This window comes from Neolamprologus multifasciatus, chromosome 16 (assembly GCF_963576455.1).
Source record: "Neolamprologus multifasciatus chromosome 16, fNeoMul1.2, whole genome shotgun sequence".
Lineage (NCBI taxonomy): Eukaryota > Metazoa > Chordata > Actinopteri > Cichliformes > Cichlidae > Neolamprologus > Neolamprologus multifasciatus.
The window spans coordinates 12,578,995-12,601,704 of NC_140454.1; the positions used below are offsets into that span (position 1 = coordinate 12,578,995).

Below are 22,710 nucleotides of genomic sequence, written 5' to 3' on the forward strand. Positions count from 1 at the left end.
AGGGGTTTGTTGAAGGTGCATATCTCACTGAGTTGGCCCAATTAGTACCCCTGGGAGCCAGGAGGTCCATATTAATGCTGTGTGTGTGTGTGTGTGCGTGTGTGTTTCAATTTTCAGTAAAAGAACTGCAGCACTGAAAATAAGCTCACGATTGTGCTCAAAACATTTTCTTTCCTATTCTGTACTCTTGCAGCAAACACAGCACGCAGTTCTTTTAAATAATGACTTGTTTTACATCTTTAAATCCATTTGTCTTTTTTTTTTCCAATCATCAATTAAGTTTTGTGTCGTTATTTTTGCCGGCTTCCATCTGTTGGCTTGTCTCTTTTACCTTTTTTTAGTCTCTGTCTCTCTTTCTGCCCTGTGTCTATCTTGGGAGTCAGAGTATAGACAGAAAGCCTAGGCAAGAGAACGCTGGTTCCATCTTCACAGTATGCCACACACCCACTCAGGGTAAAGAAGAAGCTCAAACATTTTAGTCTGCTAAAAAAAAAAAAAAAAAAGAGGAAGTGGATAGGCAGATTTCCATCCCTTCCTTTCTCAGGTTTCTCTGTTTTCTGGCTGTTATCCCTCAGATCCGAGAGGCTGTTCCAGTCATTTGGTCGCACACAGTCAGACAGGCGCTGACAGAAATACCTATACGGGGAACAGAACGCAGGGACGTTTTTATCAGCAGACAGACAGTCACACAACGCCATGACTGACAGAGAAATATTCACAGAGCCCAGTCAATATATTTCACAGCAGTTACCTTCTTCGAATAATAAGCTCCAGTTCCCCTCATAGGCCTAATCTGCAATGCATCAGGGATTATCTCCATGCACCCATACAGAGAATACCTGCAAGAGAATTTCAGTCAGCCCCCCCCCAATATGCAATTAATGGAAATAATTGGTTTCAGTCCCTTTGTCATCTTTTGATTCCACCAGTCTGCGCTGCATTGCTTAAGCCCGCACACATGCACATTATTCTGTCATTATTGTTTCTTTTCTCCATTAACCCCTCCAGAGTAATCTTTCTTTTTTTTATCTTCTGTTGCCTTCTCCCTTCTTTACTGAAAAGTAAGTGGGATCTCATCCTAAACGTGGTTGTCTGTACTGTATGTGTTGTGAGTGTTGTAGGTAAGTGTGTTGCTGCCATCATCTGGCAGAAATATAAAGCTGCACCCTCAAAGCCGTTACCTCTGGAAATCCCACACATAACCTCACACCTTCTGCTTATGAATAGCAAGGAAAACCTGCAGATCTCAAGATCAAAAACCTTCATACAACCCGAACTCAGTCTAACCGTTCCCTGTTTCCCCCCTCCTTGGTTTCTAACTTAAATCCCTCTCTTCTCATGCCGTCAAGGCCGACTGCATTCTTTAAGAGTGCCCTGCAGTTCTGTTCTGTGCCTAAACTGCCTCTCATCCTCCCTCTGTTAGCTCAAGCAAAGCGAAGCCAATGCTGACACCAAAGAGAAGCTCCCTCTACGACTCAGGATCTTTGAAAAGTTCCCCAACAGACCTCAGATGGTGAAGATTTCCAAGCTTCCATCTGATTTCACTGTGCCCAGGATTAGGTAAACACACAAACACACACCTTAAACACAAAAACTTTACATAATTCGGGCTATTTTTTGTCATGAAGAGAAAATGAAGAACGATATCCACCAGAGCTAAAAAGATACACAGACGTTTAAAGTGAGCTATATTAAATATAGGGACAATGTTATGTTAAGTAGTAATTCTCAGTGTGGGTTTATGAGTGTGGGTTTTAACAGAGACCACCAAAGATGTGAAGCTTTTGAATTCCACCAGTACTTTCCTAGCTATTTGGTCATTTGCAAAACAGACTTTTTATGTTCTGCAGCCTTTAGCGGTAAAACTGAACTATATTTGACGCAAAGTCCGGCTCATAATTTAGCTTTATTGTTTAGTTGCCGAGTAGCGCAGGGCCGAGTCCTTCACCCAAAAGAAATCTCCCTCTGCAGCCCATCTGCTGGGTTGCTGCACTAAGAGCTTCCACTGCAGCTGAATTTGCACTGATGTAATTATGCGTCTAAGATAAGCTTTGTAAATTTGTGATCGTCTACTTCTGAATATGGATTTCTTTAGGGGGACACCGTACATTAAAATTCCTGATGTTTCTGTGCGTGCTGTTTGTCGTGTACTTTAGGGAGAGTTTTATGAAGCAGTTCATCGATCGTCAGCAACAGGATACCAGCTGTCTGTTCCGGCGTCTCCCCTCCGCTTCATCCTCCTCTTGTGACCACTCCAAACGCTCAGCAATTGAAGACAACAAATATATTGACCAAAAGGTGCTTTCACAGACTTCTTTGCCTGCTCGCTTACATGCTATTCTTTTCTTTGTCTCTGTGACTGTAAATACAGTGGGGCAAAAAAGTATTTAGTCAGCCACCGATTGTGGAAGTTCCCCCACTTAAAATGATGACAGAGGTCAGTAATTTGCACCAGAGGTACACTTCAACTGTGAGAGACAGAATGTGAAAAAAAAATCCATGAATTCACATGGTAGGATTTGTAAAGAATTTATTCGTAAATCAGGGTGGAAAATAAGTATTTGGTCACCTCAAACAAGGAAAATCCCTGGCTCTCACAGACCTGTAACGTCTTCTGTAAGAAGCTTTTCTGTCCCCCACTCGTTACCTGTATGAATGGCACCTGTTTGACCTCATCATCTGTATAAAAGACACCTGTCCACAGCCTCAACCAGTCAGACTCCAAACTCCGCCATGGCCAAGACCAAAGAGCTTTCGAAGGACACCAGGAAAAGAATTGTAGACCTGCACCAGACTGGGAAGAGTGAATCTACAATAGGCAAGCAGCTTGGTGTGAAAAAATCAACTGTGGGAGCAATCATCAGAAAATGGAAGACATACAAGACCACTGATAATCTCCCTCGATCTGGGGCTCCACGCAAGATCTCATCCCGTGGGGTCAAAATGATCATGAGAACGGTGAGCAAAGATCCCAGAACCACACGGGGGGACCTGGTGAATGACCTGCAGAGAGCTGGGACCAAAGTAACAAAGGTCACCATCAGTAACACACTACAACGGCAGGGAATCAAATCCCGCAGTGCCAGACGTGTTCCGCTGCTGAAGCCAGTGCATGTCCAGGCCCGTCTGAAGTTTGCCAGAGAGCACATGGATGATACAGCAGAGGATTGGGAGAATGTCATGTGGTCAGATGAAACCAAAGTAGAACTTTTTGGTATAAACTCAACTCGTCGTGTTTGGAGGAAGAAGAATACTGAGTTGCATCCCAAGAACACCATACCTACTGTGAAGCATGGGGGTGGAAACATCATGCTATGGGGCTGTTTTTCTGCCAAGGGGACAGGACGACTGATCCGTGTTAAGGACAGAATGAATGGGGCCAAGTATCGTGAGATTTTGAGCCAAAACCTCCTTCCATCAGTGAGAACTTTGAAGATGAAACGAGGCTGGGTCTTCCAACATGACAATGATCCAAAACACACCGCCCGGGCAACAAAGGAGTGGCTCCGTAAGAAGCATTTGAAAGTCCTGGAGTGGCCTAGCCAGTCTCCAGACCTCAACCCCATAGAAAATCTGTGGCGGGAGTTGAAAGTCCGTGTTGCTCGGCGACAGCCCCAAAACATCACTGCTCTTGAGAAGATCTGCATGGAGGAATGGGCCAAAATACCAGCTACTGTGTGTGCAAACCTGGTAAAGACCTATAGTAAACGTTTGACCTCTGTTATTGCCAACAAAGGTTATGTTACAAAGTATTGAGTTGTATTTTTGTTATTGACCAAATACTTATTTTCCACCCTGATTTACGAATAAATTCTTTACAAATCCTACCATGTGAATTCATGGATTTTTTTTTTCACATTCTGTCTCTCACAGTTGAAGTGTACCTCTGGTGCAAATTACTGACCTCTGTCATCATTTTAAGTGAGGGAACTTGCACAATCGGTGGCTGACTAAATACTTTTTTGCCCCACTGTATACAGCAAAATGAAGCAGATTGCCATGTTGTACCTAATATTTACAGCTGTGTAGGTTGTTTGTTTGTTTTTAACTGACGGTGCTTTCTTAGCTTCGAAGGTCAATATTTAGCATCCGAGCTCGTAACCTTCTGGAGAAAGAAACTACAATCAATAAAATCCTACGGTAAGACACGACTACACCTGAGTAATTGTGACAAATTGTGCTAAATTGGATTAATACACGTATCGTACGCCAGCTCGCGCATCACAGTGAAATGAGGATATCAATATGCTGCAATAAACTATAATGCAACTTATATTTCTGTAACATCTGTAACATTTCTGTAACAGAAATATAAGTTACATTAAACTATAATGTAACTTATATTTCTGTAACATGTTCACGTTTCATCCGCCTCTGTTCTAAATTTAACCTGCGCATACAGACATCTTTTGACCATCTACTCCTTGCTTTTAGGCAATCAGTTATTTGCATGTTTTTGTTTTTTTACAGTAATTCATACACTTTCAGTTTTATACCTTCCTTAAAGACTTGAGTTAAATGTGTTTACAATGCATTATCCATAGTCATAAAAATGCATCGTGGGCTCTGTGTGGGTGAAACTAATAATGTGTGTACATATTAGGTGTAGCTGTGGCACAGCAGCACTCTTGTATTGTTAATGCTTCTCTCTGTTTTTTTTTGTTTTGTTTTGTTTTATTCAGCACACACACACCCAGACGCACACACAGGCCCACTTCAGACTCATTTACTGTTGCGATGAAGTAAATGGATAATTTGCTGTTCAGCATGGCAGAGCTGGCACTAAGTGCAGATTAGCTTGCCGGCACCGTGTCCAATCCGTCCCCCCTCCCCTTCCATTCCAATATTCTGTCAGTCTGAAAGATAGACAGCTTATCAGTAGTCATAACACGATCTGTCTGGCCAGCCATCCTCCACACAAGCACACAATTAGGCTCACATACCAGCATAGTCAAACACACGCGCAGTCCAGCATACGCAGGAATTCATGTGTGCTTATTGCCAGTAAACAAGCAATCGCTCAGAGTCTCCATAAATGATTAAAGTACACACATTGCTGGTGCCACAATGTCATTAGCTCTGTTCTGGTACATGGCTCTGCTGTTAGTCAGAACAGACAGTAATGATCAGAGTCTCTCTCTCACTCACACACACACAAACACTGACTAATGGAATGATTCAAACCAGTTTCACAATGGTAGACTGGGTTACTACAGTACTCTTATGGTTCCAGACTGACAAAAGCCAGAGATGACTTGTTACACTAGAATATGGACAAGTGGGAATTCTAGTGCAACTTATGATATTTTGATATCACGATATGCTACAACAACACAGCGATTCTTAGGTACTTGCAAGGCAGTTATGAATGAGTAACTAAAGAAGGGGAAAATACTCTTAAAAAGGCAAAAGTGTATTTATTGGCAGCGCTGTGGTGTCAGTGTGTGTCTGTACTGAGCATTATTTAATATGAAATTTTTATTAATGTGCCAATTCAGTTACTTCTCTAATATTATGCCCCCCACTGTCAGTAATAGCTGCCATTTTCCTGTCCTTTGAGTTTCTTCCTCTTCACTGCAAGCTGATTAGCTTCAATTAACTGTACCCTCATTCACTGGATAAACAGCACCGTCTGGAATCATGAACTAGTGACTCTGGTGAAGGACCATGTTTAAAGCATCTACATGTCCTTATAAAAAATTGGTACTTGATAACAAGAGGTAGCAAGGCAGTTTTATTGATATTGCATTATGATTAACAAGCTGTATTGTGTCTGTGTTTCCAAGCGCTTGCACAACACAGCGGATACAAAGTGGATCTTTTGAAGGCCAGCCTGCCAAAGAACGCTCCATACTCAGTGTTCAGCATCACGTGCGGCAAGAGCGCAGGTCTGACGTACACTTTGATGCACAGACAGAAACTTAGACACTTGTGCTTTACTGTCGAGACGTTGTATCTTATGGTCTGCTTTTTGCGTCTGCAGATCTCTGCGACATGGTTCTACTAGTCAGAGGATCAGCCGAGGGAAATCGCTAGAGACTCTCACTCAGGATGTCAGTACAAAGTCACGTCCCAGCACATACTTTGCACTAGACTTGTTTGTTGCCAGATAAAGCGCTTCTGATTCTATGGTCCTTAAAAATATATCTCAGTATATGCAAGAAGTGCAAGAAGATGACAGGGAATTTCTGTAATAACAAAATGAGTCATATATATTGTCTATTTTTTTCTTTCCCCAGCATTCCAGCACAGTGCGTTATCGTAATGCTCAGAGAGAGGATAGCGAGATCAAGATGATACAAGAAAAGAAAGAACAAGCTGAAATGAAAAGGTTTTCACACACAATATTATAATTATGTTAAATCAAGTTCGTCACCAAAAAGTAACTCAGTTAAGTATGGCTAAACAATGGTTTATTCGTTGACGTGATTGATGTGAAGTCACTGGTATTTTCTCCACATCTTTGCTTGTGTGGCTGAGCAGGAAGGTTCAGGAGGAAGAGCTGAGGGAGAACCATCCTTACTTCGATAAGCCTCTTTTTATCGTGGGGCGTGAGCACCGTTTCAGGAACTTCTGCAGGATGATTGTTCGAGCTCGCTTCAATGCGTAAGACTGGTCTTAAATCTAAACTAACAGACACACACACATACAGTGTTTATATGAATCTTTGTAATAAGAAAATGTTTTGAACCTTATGTTTTCTGTCTGTATGTATGGGTTTTTTTTGTGTGTTTTCTGTGTGTTTTTTTGTTTTTCTATGACTTCATATGTAGATCAAAAACTGATCCAATAACTGGAGCAGTGAAGAACACCAAATACCACCAGCTGTAGTAAGTGTGATGAATTATTGATTGCCTGACTCTCCATCGATCTGTTCATTGTGCAACAGTGGAATACTCATTAATTCTGTGGCTTATTATTTGTCTGTTGTGCTTCCCCAAACTGTGGTAAGGAATGAAAATTGTGAAGTGAAGAGCTGTGAAATATATTTCACCCATTATGCAGCCTGATAGTAATTCAGCCGAGCAGAGAAACTGATTACTGAAGTGAGAAGCAGAGCAGTCCTTTGTATCAGATACCGTTGGTGCCTGGGGACATCTTGCTGTAAAACAGATCGGCCTGTTCACACATACACACAGACACACACACACACTAAGATTTATTCACTCTCACTTTCTGATACCTTTCCCCGCTCATTCTTGTTCTCTCTTTGTCTTGCCGTACCTATCTTTTTTTATATTGTATTAGTGTTTTTCTGGCTAGCAAACCAAATTGCTCTCTTGGCCTACTTACTGTATACCAAACCTACTTTTTTTTGCCTGAAATCTGATGTGCGTTTCCCTGCAGTGATCTTCTGGGCTTAGTCACCTATCTGGACTGGGTTATGATTGTTGTGACCATCTGCTCTTGCATCTCCATGATGTTCGAATCCCCCTTCACCAGGGTTATGCACGCCCCCACCCTTCAGGTATTAAAAAGATGACTGATGGTTTGTGAACAGTCAAGCGCAGGGATAAATGCACTAAACCAGTGGCGTCCGTTTCAGATTGGGGAGTATGTATTTGTGATCTTCATGAGCATTGAGCTCAACCTGAAGATCATGGCCGACGGTCTGTTCTTCACCCCGACAGCTGTCATCAGAGACTTTGGAGGCGTCATGGACATCTTTATCTATCTCGTGAGAAATCTAATATAAATATTGCTTCATCGTGTTTTTCCATTTAGCCGAGTGAGGGTACATAGACCAAATGCAAAGATATTATGCATTTTTGTTTGCCATTAACTATTATAGGAGTATTTTGGACCTTTTAGGAGCCCCCTTCATTTAACATTCATATGACTTTCCAGAAAATTTTACATCTGACAACCACCTCACAGATTTGTTGTTGCTGCAAATGTTGCCTTACTTAGTTACGCAGTAACCATATGAATCAAAAACTGTATCCAGTTTTAGTGCCTTACTATCATGATTTTTTTGAAAGTTGCAGTTTTGATGTGAAATAGAAGTGGTCAATAGAAGAAATATTTTATGCTGAATGTTATTCAGGCTTCAAAGTTGGAGAGTCTTTGGTTTGGGTTCAGTAGATCAGGTTTGTCCAATGTTTAGTACTGAGAGAAATGAAAAGAGAATGGATAGTTTCAGTGTTGTTGTTGGAAACGAAAATATGAACCACGTTGCTGTAAAATCAGTAGGATGCTATTCATGCTTGCTTTGCTGTGTTCGCTGTAGGTGAGTCTGATCTTTCTGTGCTGGCTACCTCCTGACGTTCCTCCTGAGTCTGGGGCTCAGCTGCTGATGATGCTGCGCTGCCTGCGTCCGCTCAGGATCTTCAAGCTGGTACCCCAGATGAGGAAGGTGGTGCGGGAGGTTCTCAAAGGATTCAAGGAGATTTTTCTGGTTAGCACCTGTTTGCATTTTCCACCTGTGTGTGGCAGAGTGTGTGATTTTTTTTTTTTTTTAATATACCAGATAACAAGACAAATAGATTATTTTATCTACAGTAGCTGCAGATTATTGTTTTTTATTAATGAGGGAAACAAAATAAAAAACCTTCTCGTGAATTTCGATTAATATAACTCAGTCTTCTCTTACAGGACTTACTATTTTTGCAGGAGAACTATTTAAATAGGGTTCAAATATTTGTTTAAATGAAAATGAACTTTTTTTTACCTTAAACTTGATACCTTACCTTCAACCTGACTGCCACACTGCTTATAAAATAAAGTGACACTGCTCAGGAATTTCAGAAAACAAATGGGAAGCTGTATAAAATACAGTAAATGCAATAAAGGAAATAAAGACACAATACAGTGCTTTGAAGATCATAATGCACAGCATGTCGAACAGAAACATTTTTTTGGTACCAATCTGTAAATAATAAACAGTTTGAACTTGATGACGTCAACATCAAGAAGGATTTTGACATCATTTCAGTTAAGTTGACCAACCTAACTGAAATTTCTCATCCATGGGATAATAAAGGTTTATTCTATTCTATTAATTGAAATTTAAAAAGCAAAATATTTTCCCATTCTTGCTTGTTTTAGCTGCTCAAGAGTTTGAGGTATTCCCTATTGTACTTTTTTGTTTCATATCTGCCAACTGAGACTGCAGGCGGAGTGTTTAGTACTTTTTTTTAAAAGAGTGTATTAAATAATTAATGCCCAAATTTCACATTTCTTTTTTTTTAATTCATCTGATCAGTGACTTAGTGATGGCTTAACTTAACGGACAGCATGTACCAGCTTTTCTGGAAACTGAATATAGTTATAGTTGTGTTACAATGCTATAGTTACAAGAAATGTGCTGTAGTTATTGATTTTTACTCTGTCTGATTGATTTTCCTGACGGAGGTTTCTACATCCACTGCTCTCATACTTGGATTATGTTCAACTTGTGTCTTAAATTCCTGATTGATTTTTCTGCAGGTTTCCATTCTGCTCCTCACGCTGATGCTGGTGTTCGCAAGCTTTGGAGTTCAACTGTTTGCCGGAAAGCTTGCCAAGTGCAACGACCCCAGTGTTCTTAAACGGGTACAGCAAGAAACAGTCTCCTCACTGACCCACTGTTCTACACTTCCTGCAGAGAACTACAGGCTGAATAAGTAGAAGGGGCCTCCCCAGTCAAATCAATAAACCAGTGTTTCCTTTTATCCTATTTTCTTAACAACAGTCCACACGCTTTTTTCAGCTTGTGCTAGAACAAAACCTTTTATTTTATAAACAGTTGTTCCAAGATAATTGACTATATCTAGAAAAGTATTTCTTTAAGTTAAATGCAAGGGCTTTTTATTTAAGTCTACTGTAATGCACTAGACTTTATTATTGTGAAAGTCTTCGGGTATATTATTTTCATAAATCATGAATCCAAAAATAGCCCTTTTCTTCCATTTCATTAAATGTTCTGATTATTGTTCCTTTCTGTGTTTTGCTGTTAAACTTTGTGGCCTGTCACAGGAGGATTGTCACGGGATATTCCGAATAAACGTCAGTGTTTCCAGAAATCTGAACCTGAAACTGAAGCCTGGAGAAAAGAAACCAGGTTTCTGGGTACCACGGGTCTGGTAAGACTTGTTTTTCTGCTTGTGTGTGGATTTGTTTTTGCACAGCCAGTCATTAATGCACACATTATGACCTCTTCTAGGGCCAATCCACGAAATTTTAATTTTGACAATGTGGGAAATGCCATGCTGGCTCTGTTTGAAGTGCTCTCACTAAAAGGGTGGGTGGAGGTCCGAGATGTCATTATTCACCGTGTTGGACCGGTACTGATCCTTAACTCTTCATATAACAATGGATTTTCTCATTTTATACCTGCAGTGTGTCAGCTGCTCTACACAGTTTCTAACTCTTTGTGTCTGCAGATCCATGGCATCTACATTCATGTCTTTGTGTTTCTGGGATGTATGATTGGACTCACTCTGTTTGTGGGTGTTGTCATTGCAAACTTCAATGAGAACAAGGTAAGAGCCGTACTGCGTATACATTATAGTAGATACACCTTCTTGCCTTTTATTGCCTACCACCATACTGTGTGGTATGTGGGGCATTATGGTGCCACTCTGACCACGAGTTAAACAAAATTGGCCAATTAAAATGCATCTTGTTTTAGATTTTTGTGAGGCGTGTTTCCCTGTTGTTTGGCATCAGATAGAATAGTGCAACACAAATTAAACCTGGTGAGGGTGCAGTTATGTGGTACTCCTTCTAGGCGTCTAGGCTTGCAACCACGAGGAGTTAAGATTGTGTCTCATCTCAACAGGGTACTGCTCTGCTAACAGTGGACCAGAGAAGATGGGAGGATCTGAAGAGTCGATTGAAAATAGCCCAACCTCTACACCTACCCCCTCGCCCAGGTTTGAGTGTACATAATAAAATAACATAATACATTTCACCAATGGTTTGCAAAACACAGCTGCAGGCAGCAATAAGAGAACCAAGAAATAGGAATATTTTTTTAAATATACTTTTTTTGCAACATCCCCCAGTGACTGTGTGCAAAACCTGGTAGCCAACTACAAGTAACGCCTTACTACTCTGCCATAACAAGTCACGTTTTGGGGATCAAATAGTTTTTTCACTCAATGACAGGCAAATCAGTTTCTAACTTTTATGCAATCACAGTTTTGGAAAACACTTTTATTTCAGCAGTTAAAAAAAGGTTAAAATAGTGAAACAGTAAAGTTAAAACAAAACTAACTAACTAGCACATCGCACATATAAGATGGCATTAAGTGGCTCAGTATGACAGTGTTATTCATATGTGACTCGCAACAGCACTGGAACTCTCCGTCACTGAATTACATGTCATTGCTTTCTTTTGCTGCCTGCAAGCGGAAATATTTGTTCAGACTTTATCTGCTTTTCCTACCTGAGTTGAAGAAAACTGCCAGCTTTATTACAAAGTAAAATCATGCGGCTGCTCTTCCTTTAGTGATTAGAGTCATGAGAACAGTAGAAGTGCCTCAGAGGCAGTGTGGGAAATTGCTTGTTAGTACAGTTGAGGCTGAGAGCTAACAGAAAATCAATCGCTAAAGTTTTAGTCATCACCGCCGCTTATTCCAGCACCATTAACCTGACTTTGATCCTCATCCAAAGGTCTTCAGTGCAGTCACCACTCACTCACTCACTACCCGTGGTTCATTAAAACACTGAGCTGGTCTGTGCTCACACAGTCACATCCAAAGTACTTACAAACACTCTTTGTGGCCAGCAGCCATATAGTATATAGACTCACAACCTGCAAATTTCATTGTTTGATTTTCCTTGTTTTTTCATTTGATATTAAATGATCCTTGAAAGTGAGCAAGAGAAACCACTATATAATATTTAGGAACATTATATTTTTGAAATATGAAGCTTAAGTAGGTTAAAAGTGTCTCACAAACACAACACATCATTCCACTAAAGAAACAGCTGAGAAACAAAGGCATTGACGTTTATCAGTCTGGAAAGAGTTACAAAGCCATTTCTAAGGCTTTGGGACTCCAGTGAACAACGATGAGAGCCACAAATGGAGGAAACTTGGAACAGTGGTGAGCGTTCCCAGGATTGACCAACCTATCAAATTACTCTAAGAGCCCATCAACGACTCATCCAGGAGGTCGCAAAATAACCCAGAACAACATCTGAAGAACTGCAGGCCTTACCTGCCTCAGTTAAGGTCACAGTGCATGTTTCATCAATAAGAAAGAGACTGGGCAAAAATGGCCTCAGTGGAACAATCCAACTTGAATATTCTGTAGACTGACGAGAAAAAAGTGGGACTTTTTGGAAGGTTGGAGTCCCGTTACGTCTGGTGTAAAATGAACAGCATTTCAAAGAACAGTCAGCTAACAGTGAAACATGCTGGTGGGGCTTCTTTGCTGCCTCGTGATGCTGTCATTGATGAAATCATGAATTTTGCTCTCTAATGGAAGATCCTGTAGGAGAATGTCCGGCCATCAGTTCATACCCTGAAGTTTAAGCACACATTGGGTAATGCAGGAGGATGATCTGTTAATGACTCAAAAAAAGACAAAACAAAATGAAGGTTTTGGAGTGACCCGTTCAAAGATCGTCTGATTGAGATGTTTGGCATGACCTTTAACAGGCCGTTCATGCTCAAAAACCCTCCGGTGTGTCTGAATTAAACAATTCTGCAAAGAGGAGTTGGCCAAAGTGATCGGAAAGGCTCAAAGAATAAAAGTCGCAAAGACACTGCATTCAAATGTACTCTGCCTTAGATAACTTAGATTTGATAAGATTAGAAAGGTTTTCTAAATAGGATCAACATTTTGGTTCATAGAAGTGCAGAAGCTGCCGTTTGAGACAGCCTGTCAGCCTGTCTATAAAACTTGCCAAATTCACAAAAACTTAAGCATGTCGGCATGTTTTTCCCTTTATCTACTTGAATAAATATGCTGCACTAAAGTCTCATTGGCCAGGTAATAATAATCGAACAGTCTATGAGTGCCATCTGTTGGACAGTAGGGGTTACTACTGAAAGTTAAATCAATACAAGAGCCTTTTCAGACATTTATAACTGATCACTGATGATCAAAAATGCCACAATTCTCCAAAATCGTTGTTTAGGTTTCACTGATTTTTTTTGCCTTCTTTTGTGCTTGACAGAGAACGGAGGTTTCCGGGCCAAGATGTACGACATTACTCAGCATCCCTTCTTCAAACGGGGCATTGCTGTGCTGGTACTGGCACAGTCTGTCCTCCTCTCAGTCAAGGTAACGCCTCATCTAACAGTATATGACGCCGTGTTACCTGAGTGTGCTTCTAATTGTCTTTGTTCAGTTTACACTCTCAGCTGGCTTTTTGATTATCGCAGATGTGAACGCAATTTTATATGTATGAACTGACGTCGGTCTTTTTTTTTGTGTTTTTCCTCAGTGGAATGTAGGTGATGACGGCGTAACATTTCCCCTTGCCACTATGTCTGTAGTTTTTACCTTCATATTCGTCCTGGAGGTGAGCCTGTTTTGGGGGGGATGGGTGGGGTATTTGTAATGTACCTGAGTGGCTTTATTTACTTTACTGCTGCTGTTGTTTTATAGGTGACAATGAAGCTGATAGCCATGTCCCCCGCTGGTTACTGGCAGAGTCGACGAAATCGGTATGACCTCCTGGTTACATCGCTGGGTGTCATCTGGATTGTTCTGCACTTTTCCTTACTGGTTAGAAAAATCTGTTAAAGAAATTCAAATTCAGTCAGTATTATTGATTTTTTTTCACTGCAGCTAAAATTACTGTACAATTTTCTACTCCAGAATGCGTACACCTACATGATGGGCACATGTGTGATTGTCTTCAGGTTCTTCACAATATGTGGGAAACATGTGAGTACATTAGTCAACAAAAAAGATAAAGTACTTTATCCAAATAGATTTTCTGGTGTGGGAATAAAATTCTGCTTTTTCACCTTTGTGTACGATCTTAAAGGTGACACTAAAGATGCTGCTGCTCACTGTAGTCGTCAGCATGTACAAGAGCTTCTTCATCATCGTGGGGATGTTTCTCCTTCTTCTCTGCTATGCATTTGCTGGAGTTGTTCTCTTCGGAACCGTCAAATACGGAGAGAACATAAACCGGTAATCATTGCTTTTCCGATCTTTATTATGAATGGGACTAATAAAGGTATCTTATTATTATTATTATTATTATTATTACTATTTTTTTCAATAATTAATACAGGATGTAAGCAGCGGGTACAGTAAAGGAGTTCTTTACACAGTTGTGTCAGTGTATCTATCTCCTTCAATCGCAGGCATGCCAACTTCTCCACAGCAGGCAAGGCTATCACTGTTCTCTTCCGTATTGTCACAGGAGAAGATTGGAATAAAATCATGCATGACTGCATGGTAAGATGGGCTGTGGGTCCAGTGCACTTCCCCATAGACAAATGTGAAGTGGTTTCTGAGGCCATTTCAGTGCAGTAGGAGGATTTGATTGTTGTCTTTAGTGCTCACAGCATAATATTGTGGTTACTTCTTTATATTTCTATTATTTGGCCATACCCCGCTGATCTCAATGTTGCAGTTCTTCTTGAACCACTTTATTAAAAAAACAAAAAAGAGGACCAGTGGACACTGTTAATATTAGCCATATAAGTAAATAAGAAAACATGTTTAACATGGTTTCTTAGAATATTTGATTTTTGTTTTAATATCTGTTGGTTGATGCAATTTTTTTCCCCCTCCCCAGGTGCAACCACCATTTTGCACCCCAGATAAACATCGCTACTGGGAGACGGACTGTGGCAACTATGCTGGAGCACTTATATACTTCTGCTCTTTCTATGTCATTATAGCCTACATCATGCTCAACCTTCTTGTAGGTCAGTCAATGTTTTGTTATTTATAACCATATAATGTCATCTTATTGACTCACCTTTAATGTCGGGTCCAAAAACTAGGTAACTTGTTATATTTTATGATTTGATTTGGGTTAGTACAGTTTAGTTTAGTTTAGGCAAAAGGATAATGATATCAATATAAACTAGAAAATGTATTTTCTGAAGAAACTGCAGTGCGAATGCTGATAGCTGAATGTTTTAAGCTGAAATGACATAAATGCTGAATTTAAGTTAAACATGTTGAATGAGATTAAAAATACAGAAATTTTCCCCTGAAAACAAAAGTTCAGACATTCACACAGATGAAGTTGAAAAGTAGGTGAACATGTTTAACCTCCTAAGACCCAAATTTTTAATTTCTCCTTGATATATGGGCATGTTGAGGCCCAATTAATGTAAAAACAAAGAATTACCAGATTTTTTTTAACCTTGTTTTTTTTTTTAAGAAAAGTAAGGGCCACATATGAGGATATTTGTTTAAAATTTTGATAGAACAGTAGCAGTATAATGTCCTCGTAAGTAGAAATCAGGCCCATGTTGAGCAAAATTGAGTATTTTGGTCTAAATAACCCAAAATGTCCTAGGAGGTTAAAATGTAAATTAGAAAAAGCTGACTAATGACAAAAGAAAAGTTAGAGTCAGAAAACATCTGAATGACAGGAGCGATTTAACAAGTGGGGTCTTTCCTGCTGTTGAGACAAACTCCTGACTAAAAATACAGTGTATTTATATGGGTCGGTTAGAAGGTTATCCCTCTACTTGGATTCACACAGTTCAAAAAGTTTACTTCTCTGAGCATTGAAAGACACACTGTTGGAAAGAGAACGACGATGGCCACGTTTTGAGGGTAAAATGAAGGCTGCAGAGGAAACACTGTGCACACAGCAGCAGTTGAAAGAAGTTTTTAAGATTAATCTTAGCATAAAAAATAGCATGAAACTTAAACTGGAACTGAAGAAAAAGTATAACAGATATTAAAAAGATAAATACAAGCTGAAAAGTCCAAGGTCTTGGCTTTGTTTTAAAGTTTGAATGGTGGCTCTAGGTCAACAAATGTGGAAGTAGTTAGAGTTGAAAAATGAGTAAGTTGAATGAGAATTTGAAAATTCCACTATTGAAATACATTGTAAAATTTTGTTGAATAAAGTTGAATAATTTAAAAAATATATAAAAGTTAAAAATGAGAAAAATAGAAGCAGTCATGTCCAAAAGAGGAGGAATCTAACGGTGGCTTAATGGTTTTTCTAAGTTGAACGGTGTTGAAGATGATATATACCAAAAACGTACGGAATATAAAATAATAATAATAAAGATTTGAAGAACAATACTGTGAATGCTTTTCAGCATTTACACTAACTAGAAAAGCATCTTCAAAACTCAAACAGTGCTTGAAAATAAACCCAGCGGCACAAGCGGCTGCTGTTCAGGACGTCCCAGAATAGTGTAGCACACGCATTTGGAACTAAAGCTCTAAAATGCAGCAGACTTGCATTCAGTGTTACCAAATAAAGATTTATGATGGCTGTCACAATGAAAACTCATAGATAGAGGAACTGGTATTATTGAATATTTCTGTGTGTGTGTGTATTAATATCTCTTTTTGTGTCTGCAGCCATCATTGTGGAGAACTTCTCTCTGTTCTACTCCACTGAGGAGGACCAGCTGCTGAGCTATAATGACCTGAGGCACTTTCAGATCATCTGGAACATGGTGGATGACAAACGGGAGGTGAGAAATTAGCAAGAGGACAATGTTACCATGGCAACATCTCTGGCCATGATGAAACCATAGTTGGTGGCACATTGTCTGTTATGAAGCAAAATCCTTTTTTTCAGCTTATTGGCACACACTAGTGGCCAAATATGTTTGCTTAGAATGTCGTCCCCAGTCGCTGAGATATCAAGTCACTTTCTGTTTGGGACCTTCATAGTTCCTTTGCTATAAAAATCAAAGATTCATAAAATATGATTTACTTAAGGTTGTTGAAGAACTTTAGTAACAATCTTAGTTACTTTGTGAGTAAAGAAATCTAAATGCAGTTGATATCTTACGGCTTTTGAAATACACCTAAATCCCAGGATTTCTTTTAAAGTTCATTGCATAATTTCTTAATTTACCCCGTGAACTGTGTGACCGTCTCTCTCCAGGGTGCAATCCCCACATCCAGGGTGAAGTTTCTGCTTCGTCTGCTCAGAGGCAGGCTGGAGGTGGACCTGGACAAAGACAAGTTGCTGTTTAAACACATGTGCTATGAGATGGAGCGACTTCACAGCGGAGGAGATGTGACCTTTCACGATGTGCTCAGGTGACTGAGATCACACATAGATGCAGAGGATTAACCCTGAAATAAATACCTTCCATTGCTAGTGGCCTGGGATACTTTAGAAATAGTTTTTTTCTTTAGTAAATGTGTCACAATATCAAGAAAACATTCAAGAAGCTTTTGTTCAATGTTTTGTTGTGTGATGCATATTGTAAACTTTATATCTTAAGTGTTGCTTGCAGTTTAGAAGCTGCTTGAGTGGTGAGTAAGACTGGAAAAGCACTTTATAAATACAAGCACTTTACAGGTATGTACCTGTCTGTTGGTGCTTGTACTTTGCACCTGCAAAGTACAAGCACTTTGCAGGTGCACTTTGCAGGTCCATTTCTTCTGAGCCTATTGAGATTAAACTGAGACTAAAGCAGAGATCAGAAGAGGAGTTTGGGGGTCATATATAAACATGTTCAAATCCACACACGTGCTTTCTGCCACTGACTAGTTTGCAAAAAACAAGTTTTATTCCCTAAGTGTTAGTTAATATTTAATGAATATTGATTATTATAAAGGTTAGTGATCTTAGGTCTTATATGGGACACTCTCCCTTCTCTCTGAAGCATTAATTAAGGATTGATCATACATCTTTTAATGTCAGATAGGCTCTTATTACATTCTAAATTAATCTGTAGTTCAAAATGTGTTGTAGACATTTATCAGGGAATTCTGGGCCCTGCTTTAAAGGCATAGAATATGGTCAGTATGGAAGTGTTAAACAGTAACCTAAAAGTAATGAGTCACATTGTTTTAACCCGAATCAGGGGAGAAAAACCTCTTTTAAGTGCTTCTCATGTTTCCAGTATAAACAGTTGGCAATGTAGAGAGACGCAAATGATGTCATTTTTTATATATATGAATTTTTTAGGTCTTTTAATCAGGTGACATCACATTCACCACTTTTAATTCTACCATATAACTAAATATCTCTCTTTTCTGTATGTTCTTGCATGTGTGTGTGTGTGTGGTTTGTTGTTTGTGTATGTGTGTAATCGTGCAGCATGTTGTCATACCGCTCAGTGGACATAAGAAAGTCTCTCCAGCTGGAGGAGCTGTTGGCAAGGGAACAGCTGGAGTACACCATTGAGGAAGAGGTTGCCAAGCAGACCATACGCATGTGGCTCAAGAAATGCCTCAAACGCATCCGGGCGGTTAGTGTTTTAACAGAAGACACATAGCCATGCTTTGTGTTTTGTTCCCGTGCAGTATCCGCAGTATTGTAAACATGCACGACACTGACCACGTGTGTATGCGTGCGTTCACAGAAGCAGCAGCAGTCGTGTAGCATCATTCACAGCCTGAGAGAGAGCCAGCAGCAGGAGCTGAACCGGTTCCTCAACCCTCCCAGCATAGAGACCACAGTGCCAAGTGAAGACCACAATGCTAACAACCCAGACAACCCCTCACAGCCTGAGGTAAAGCCCCGCATCTATACCACCACTGCATACACAGCCAACACATGCTCACAGCGTGATTTATAGCAAGCACATAATATAATCTGCGGGTGTGCGCTTGCATTGGTGAAACAAAGGATCTCTCCTCTTTGTTTAGATGAGTGGCCTCCAGCAGCTTCGGAGCCCCACGTTGTCAGACAGAGGAGGGTACAGGCAGGACTCCTCGGACCTGGGGAGACCACAGAGGAAGCTGGGACAGTGGCGGCTGCCTGCAGGTGTGTCTGCTGTAGTGTGCTGTCTGCGTACTGTAAGAGGTAACATTTCTTTAGAGGGCGTTCTGTAAAAGTGAAAAGGTGGGAGCAAAGTTTTTTCCTCAAGTTTCTCTCTGCCGTGGGAAAATCCAGGCAGTCTGTTTATGAGCTTCAATGTTCTAAAAAAGACATCACCTCATCTTGACACACTCTCGCTTACAGCGGCACGCAGTGAATGTCCATTTGTGGTGGAATTGGTAATATAACATCATAAATTACATGCAGACATCACAAGACTCAGGGTGTGAATGTCTTTGTCTTTCATTCTCAGGTCGCACGAGTGTCAAGTCTATTGTTTGCAAGATGAACCCCGTCAATGACGAGGCTTCTTCTGGGTCAGAGGTGAAGAAGTGGTGGACCCGTCAGCTGACCGTCGAGAGCGACGAGAGCGGCGACGACCTCATTGACATTTAGAGATGAGCTGCGCGGCATCCTGCGGTGTTTTATAGATGAGCTTGGAATCTTGCTGGTTGACTCCAGTTGTTTCATTTTCTCTTGCTGTAACCCGACCAATGGAAACAAAAATGTTTAGCTCTTTTTTCTGATCGAAAAGCTTGGCAGGCCGTGTGCGGAGGCTGTCGATGAGCCATCGATCCGGCAGACAGAATTTCTTTAGGTTTGGCATTGGAATGACTGTTTTTTCCACAGTTTCAACTCATTATAATGAGGACTTTTTTCTATGCAGGCACATATGGTGTTAAAGATTATTCAATGACCGAGGCCATGGCGTGTAATACAAACCAAGAAGCTGCTGCTGTATGTGTTTTCTACTGTTTCGTGTCAATATTTGACACTGGCCATTGTGCTGTTGCAGCTCCAGTTTCTGACATCCTTTCATGTTGATGCTTTGCCTCTGTTCTTCTGTTTTAGTCAGTGTTTTCCAATGACATCTCTGGTGGTCTTCAGTATTACTCATATAAATGTTGATTTCCTCATAGTCACTTTATACTTAAACCAGACCTCTTGTTCTTGTTGGTGGAACAAGCTACATAAATGAAACTTTTAGATTGATGACTGTGAATGTAATTAATACATCTATCCGTATTTGTGTGGCATTAAAAAGTTAACTATTTTGTAAATTATTATAAATTCTTAGCTTTATCAAGTATTCAATTCTTCTATTAAATAAAGGCCCAAACTTGTTGGGCATTTATGAGGTAAAAGACTGAGCAGACTGTTTTACTTTCCTTTACATTCAATTGCATACTTTTACAGGATACCTTCGAACAAGGCAACTTAAAGATTTATAGTTAAGTTCTTAATATAACCAGTCATTTATCTCCGTTCTTAGCAAGTTCGATTATGGGGTAAGTAAACCACATAAACCACGTAATATTCCACTATAAAATTTGAAAAGCATAAAAGCTAAAAAAAACTTTACATTTTTTAAAACAGTTAGGTGTCTATAGTGCATGGTGTTTTAACAAAAATCAAGGCCCTTGTAATTAAATATGCTGTTGACAGACAGAAAATAGGGAATCTCGGCAGATAGGAGCTATACGGCGGTGGCTTCCTCTCACAGTCTAAAGATATAGGCGTTTTAAGTTAATTTGGAGAACTGGCCGTGGGTGTGAATGCCCTGTGATGACCTGGCGACCTGTCACGAGTGTATCCTGCGTCTTGCCGGTGTCAGCTGGAGTAGCCTCCAGAGCCCAGTGACTAAAATATATAACAGTTTTATTCAAGAGCCAGAAAATGCTGTCATTTCTGGCATTTGCGCTCAATGCCATTGCCATTTTAGAATAGGTCACTGATGTCTTCAGTGGAATTGCCAAACAAGTTAAGCTTTGAGCACATGCTGTACAGTATGATGCTAAAACGGTTTTAAAATTTCAACCTTTTCAACCTAAATTGAAAACCTGATCTTTTAAAAGACCATTTTAAATGCCGGTTTAGTGTCATGTGATACAAAGTCAACACTGAGACAAATGTTGAATTTTTATTGTTCTGAACATTTAATTATCAGGAGCCCCCCCCCCCCCCCCTTCCTATCATGACTTGTTTTTAATTCCAGACGAGTTCACTTTATAGGAAAATTAATTATCCTTCTATCTAACATATGATTAGACTAGCAACGAGGGTAATTGACTGAACAGATGCTGTTTAATGATTCTCCTCATATGGATCTGCTCAAAGAAAATAGTCTCAACACTGTCTCTGGATTACACTGCCCTCTCCTGGACAGAAGCGGTCCCGATAAGCCATACTGTGCAACTTTGATCAGTCTGGAGAATTGTACAGCTATTCTGACGGGAGGAAGCGAATGCATTATTTACTCCTTCCTCTCCTTCTCGCTTCCTCCTTTGCATATCCCCCCTGGTGAGTTACTGCTTATCCTGGTGCTCAGCATTTTCTCCGTTTCACAGCGATGACCTATGATGACAGCCCTGTCGTCTGCTATGAGCAGCTTGCTGTGGATCTAGATGAGCTCAGTTTCTAGCCAACCATCCAGGTCAGTGTGTGTCCACAAAATGAAATGTAGCCAGTCCACTGTGAGCACAGGGAACTCTGCCATTCGCACAAACAAACAGATAAACAGACGTGAGCGTATAAGCCTCTAATTTATTTCTTGTGTTCCTTTGACGATATATAATGACTCTGGGTCATCCTGGAGCTAATTGACTAATGCTCTCAAATTCATACTAAAGTATTTTCCCTTAACAAGGGTCCTTGTTAGACACAGAATTAGCCTATTAAAAGAGACTGGGTCTTCATTTGTCCATTCAAAAGCCCAGTAAGTTTCACAGTTGATGGAGTGTGTATGGGGGTGGCTGGATAATGAATGCAAGGGAAAGCAGAGAGAGAGCAGAGAATCAGCTGCCTGTGGGACGCCTACTTGCTCTATAGAAAGCATGACTTACTCACACATTCCACTCTCTCAGTGACTGAGTGCTCTCCCCGACATATGGTCCTGTAGGGAAACAGTGTGACATCAACCTTCTTACCAATCAACTGTCTTTATCTTTTCTCACTCTTTCTTCTCTTCAACCATCACCTCTTAAGCTCCACTTAGCTGAGAGCTAGTTCATCAAAGGATTTTTTTTCCACTTTTTTTTTTGCTCATTTTCGCCCTGCGTGGTAGAACTCTCTTTTTTTGTCTTTTAATTGCCTCTGCATCACACTGGCTCTTATAGGGCCTGTTGTTTTTACTCTCTCTGTTGTAATTTGCCCACTTCTCCCTTGTGCATGTCCACTGCTTATTTAGGGCCTAATTGAGGCACTTTGGTAATTGAGGAGGAAGTTCTTAAGAGCTGAGGGAGTGGACGAGTGTCTGTGAGTTGAGATTACCTGTAATTAAAGTACATGATGGCTTTGATAGCTCGATTCCCTCCTGTAGAGAAGCCGCATTCAAACCCTAGCACTGGCAACACATAGACTAAAAAAATGCCTTCCCTGTCTGTACTACAGTCTGTACACGCACATACACAGATGTGAACACTACATGCATGACAGTCGATAAAACAGACACATGTGTACTGTATAGCATGGTAAAATCGTTGATGACGCTTTATGAAATAATTAAAAACTGGTTCTAAAGGAGGAAACTTTGGAAATAAGATAACATTTCAAAGATACTTGTCATAATTCCCACCTCACACAGGTACACATTTGAATATTAACCAAAAATGAGGTGAGAGGTTCCCCCCCAAATGTGCTTAATGCTTTCAAACAACAAACAAGTGAGTCCTCATAAACCTTTGATCTGATCTGAGGAACCTCAGCACATTAATGCCTCCTCACAATACAGCTACAGTCCAGCTACTGGTTTTTACCTCATTACTTCCGGTGCAGAGTTGGAAACACCAGAGAAGCGAAGGAAAGCTTCACCCGATTTGAAGTGGAGCG

At 40.3% G+C, this 22,710-nt stretch overlaps 1 protein-coding gene across 5 annotated transcripts in view; it reads left to right on the forward strand.

Annotated features, from left to right (window-relative positions):
- Window positions 1-20,027, forward strand: part of nalcn (sodium leak channel, non-selective) — a 66,264-nt gene extending 46,237 nt beyond the window's left edge. For 4 of the 5 annotated variants that reach the window (XM_085134956.1, XM_085134958.1, XM_085134959.1 and 1 more), the window contains 29 exons: window positions 1,424-1,560; window positions 2,157-2,298; window positions 4,067-4,140; window positions 5,787-5,888; window positions 5,984-6,053; window positions 6,240-6,331; window positions 6,484-6,606; window positions 6,774-6,830; window positions 7,348-7,468; window positions 7,547-7,678; window positions 8,231-8,398; window positions 9,430-9,534; window positions 9,958-10,064; window positions 10,145-10,265; window positions 10,365-10,463; window positions 10,763-10,856; window positions 13,114-13,220; window positions 13,384-13,461; window positions 13,548-13,667; window positions 13,761-13,829; window positions 13,933-14,081; window positions 14,258-14,351; window positions 14,695-14,827; window positions 16,458-16,573; window positions 16,993-17,150; window positions 18,160-18,310; window positions 18,425-18,574; window positions 18,711-18,828; window positions 19,136-20,027. In XM_085134956.1, coding sequence (XP_084991082.1) covers window positions 1,424-1,560; window positions 2,157-2,298; window positions 4,067-4,140; window positions 5,787-5,888; window positions 5,984-6,053; window positions 6,240-6,331; window positions 6,484-6,606; window positions 6,774-6,830; window positions 7,348-7,468; window positions 7,547-7,678; window positions 8,231-8,398; window positions 9,430-9,534; window positions 9,958-10,064; window positions 10,145-10,265; window positions 10,365-10,463; window positions 10,763-10,856; window positions 13,114-13,220; window positions 13,384-13,461; window positions 13,548-13,667; window positions 13,761-13,829; window positions 13,933-14,081; window positions 14,258-14,351; window positions 14,695-14,827; window positions 16,458-16,573; window positions 16,993-17,150; window positions 18,160-18,310; window positions 18,425-18,574; window positions 18,711-18,828; window positions 19,136-19,278 — 3,330 coding nt within the window. In that variant the 3' untranslated portion in view covers window positions 19,279-20,027. The remainder of the gene's footprint in view (window positions 1-1,423; window positions 1,561-2,156; window positions 2,299-4,066; window positions 4,141-5,786; window positions 5,889-5,983; window positions 6,054-6,239; window positions 6,332-6,483; window positions 6,607-6,773; window positions 6,831-7,347; window positions 7,469-7,546; window positions 7,679-8,230; window positions 8,399-9,429; window positions 9,535-9,957; window positions 10,065-10,144; window positions 10,266-10,364; window positions 10,464-10,762; window positions 10,857-13,113; window positions 13,221-13,383; window positions 13,462-13,547; window positions 13,668-13,760; window positions 13,830-13,932; window positions 14,082-14,257; window positions 14,352-14,694; window positions 14,828-16,457; window positions 16,574-16,992; window positions 17,151-18,159; window positions 18,311-18,424; window positions 18,575-18,710; window positions 18,829-19,135) is intronic. The other variant, XM_085134957.1, reaches the window with a different exon arrangement.
- The last annotated feature ends 2,683 nt before the right edge of the window (window positions 20,028-22,710 follow it).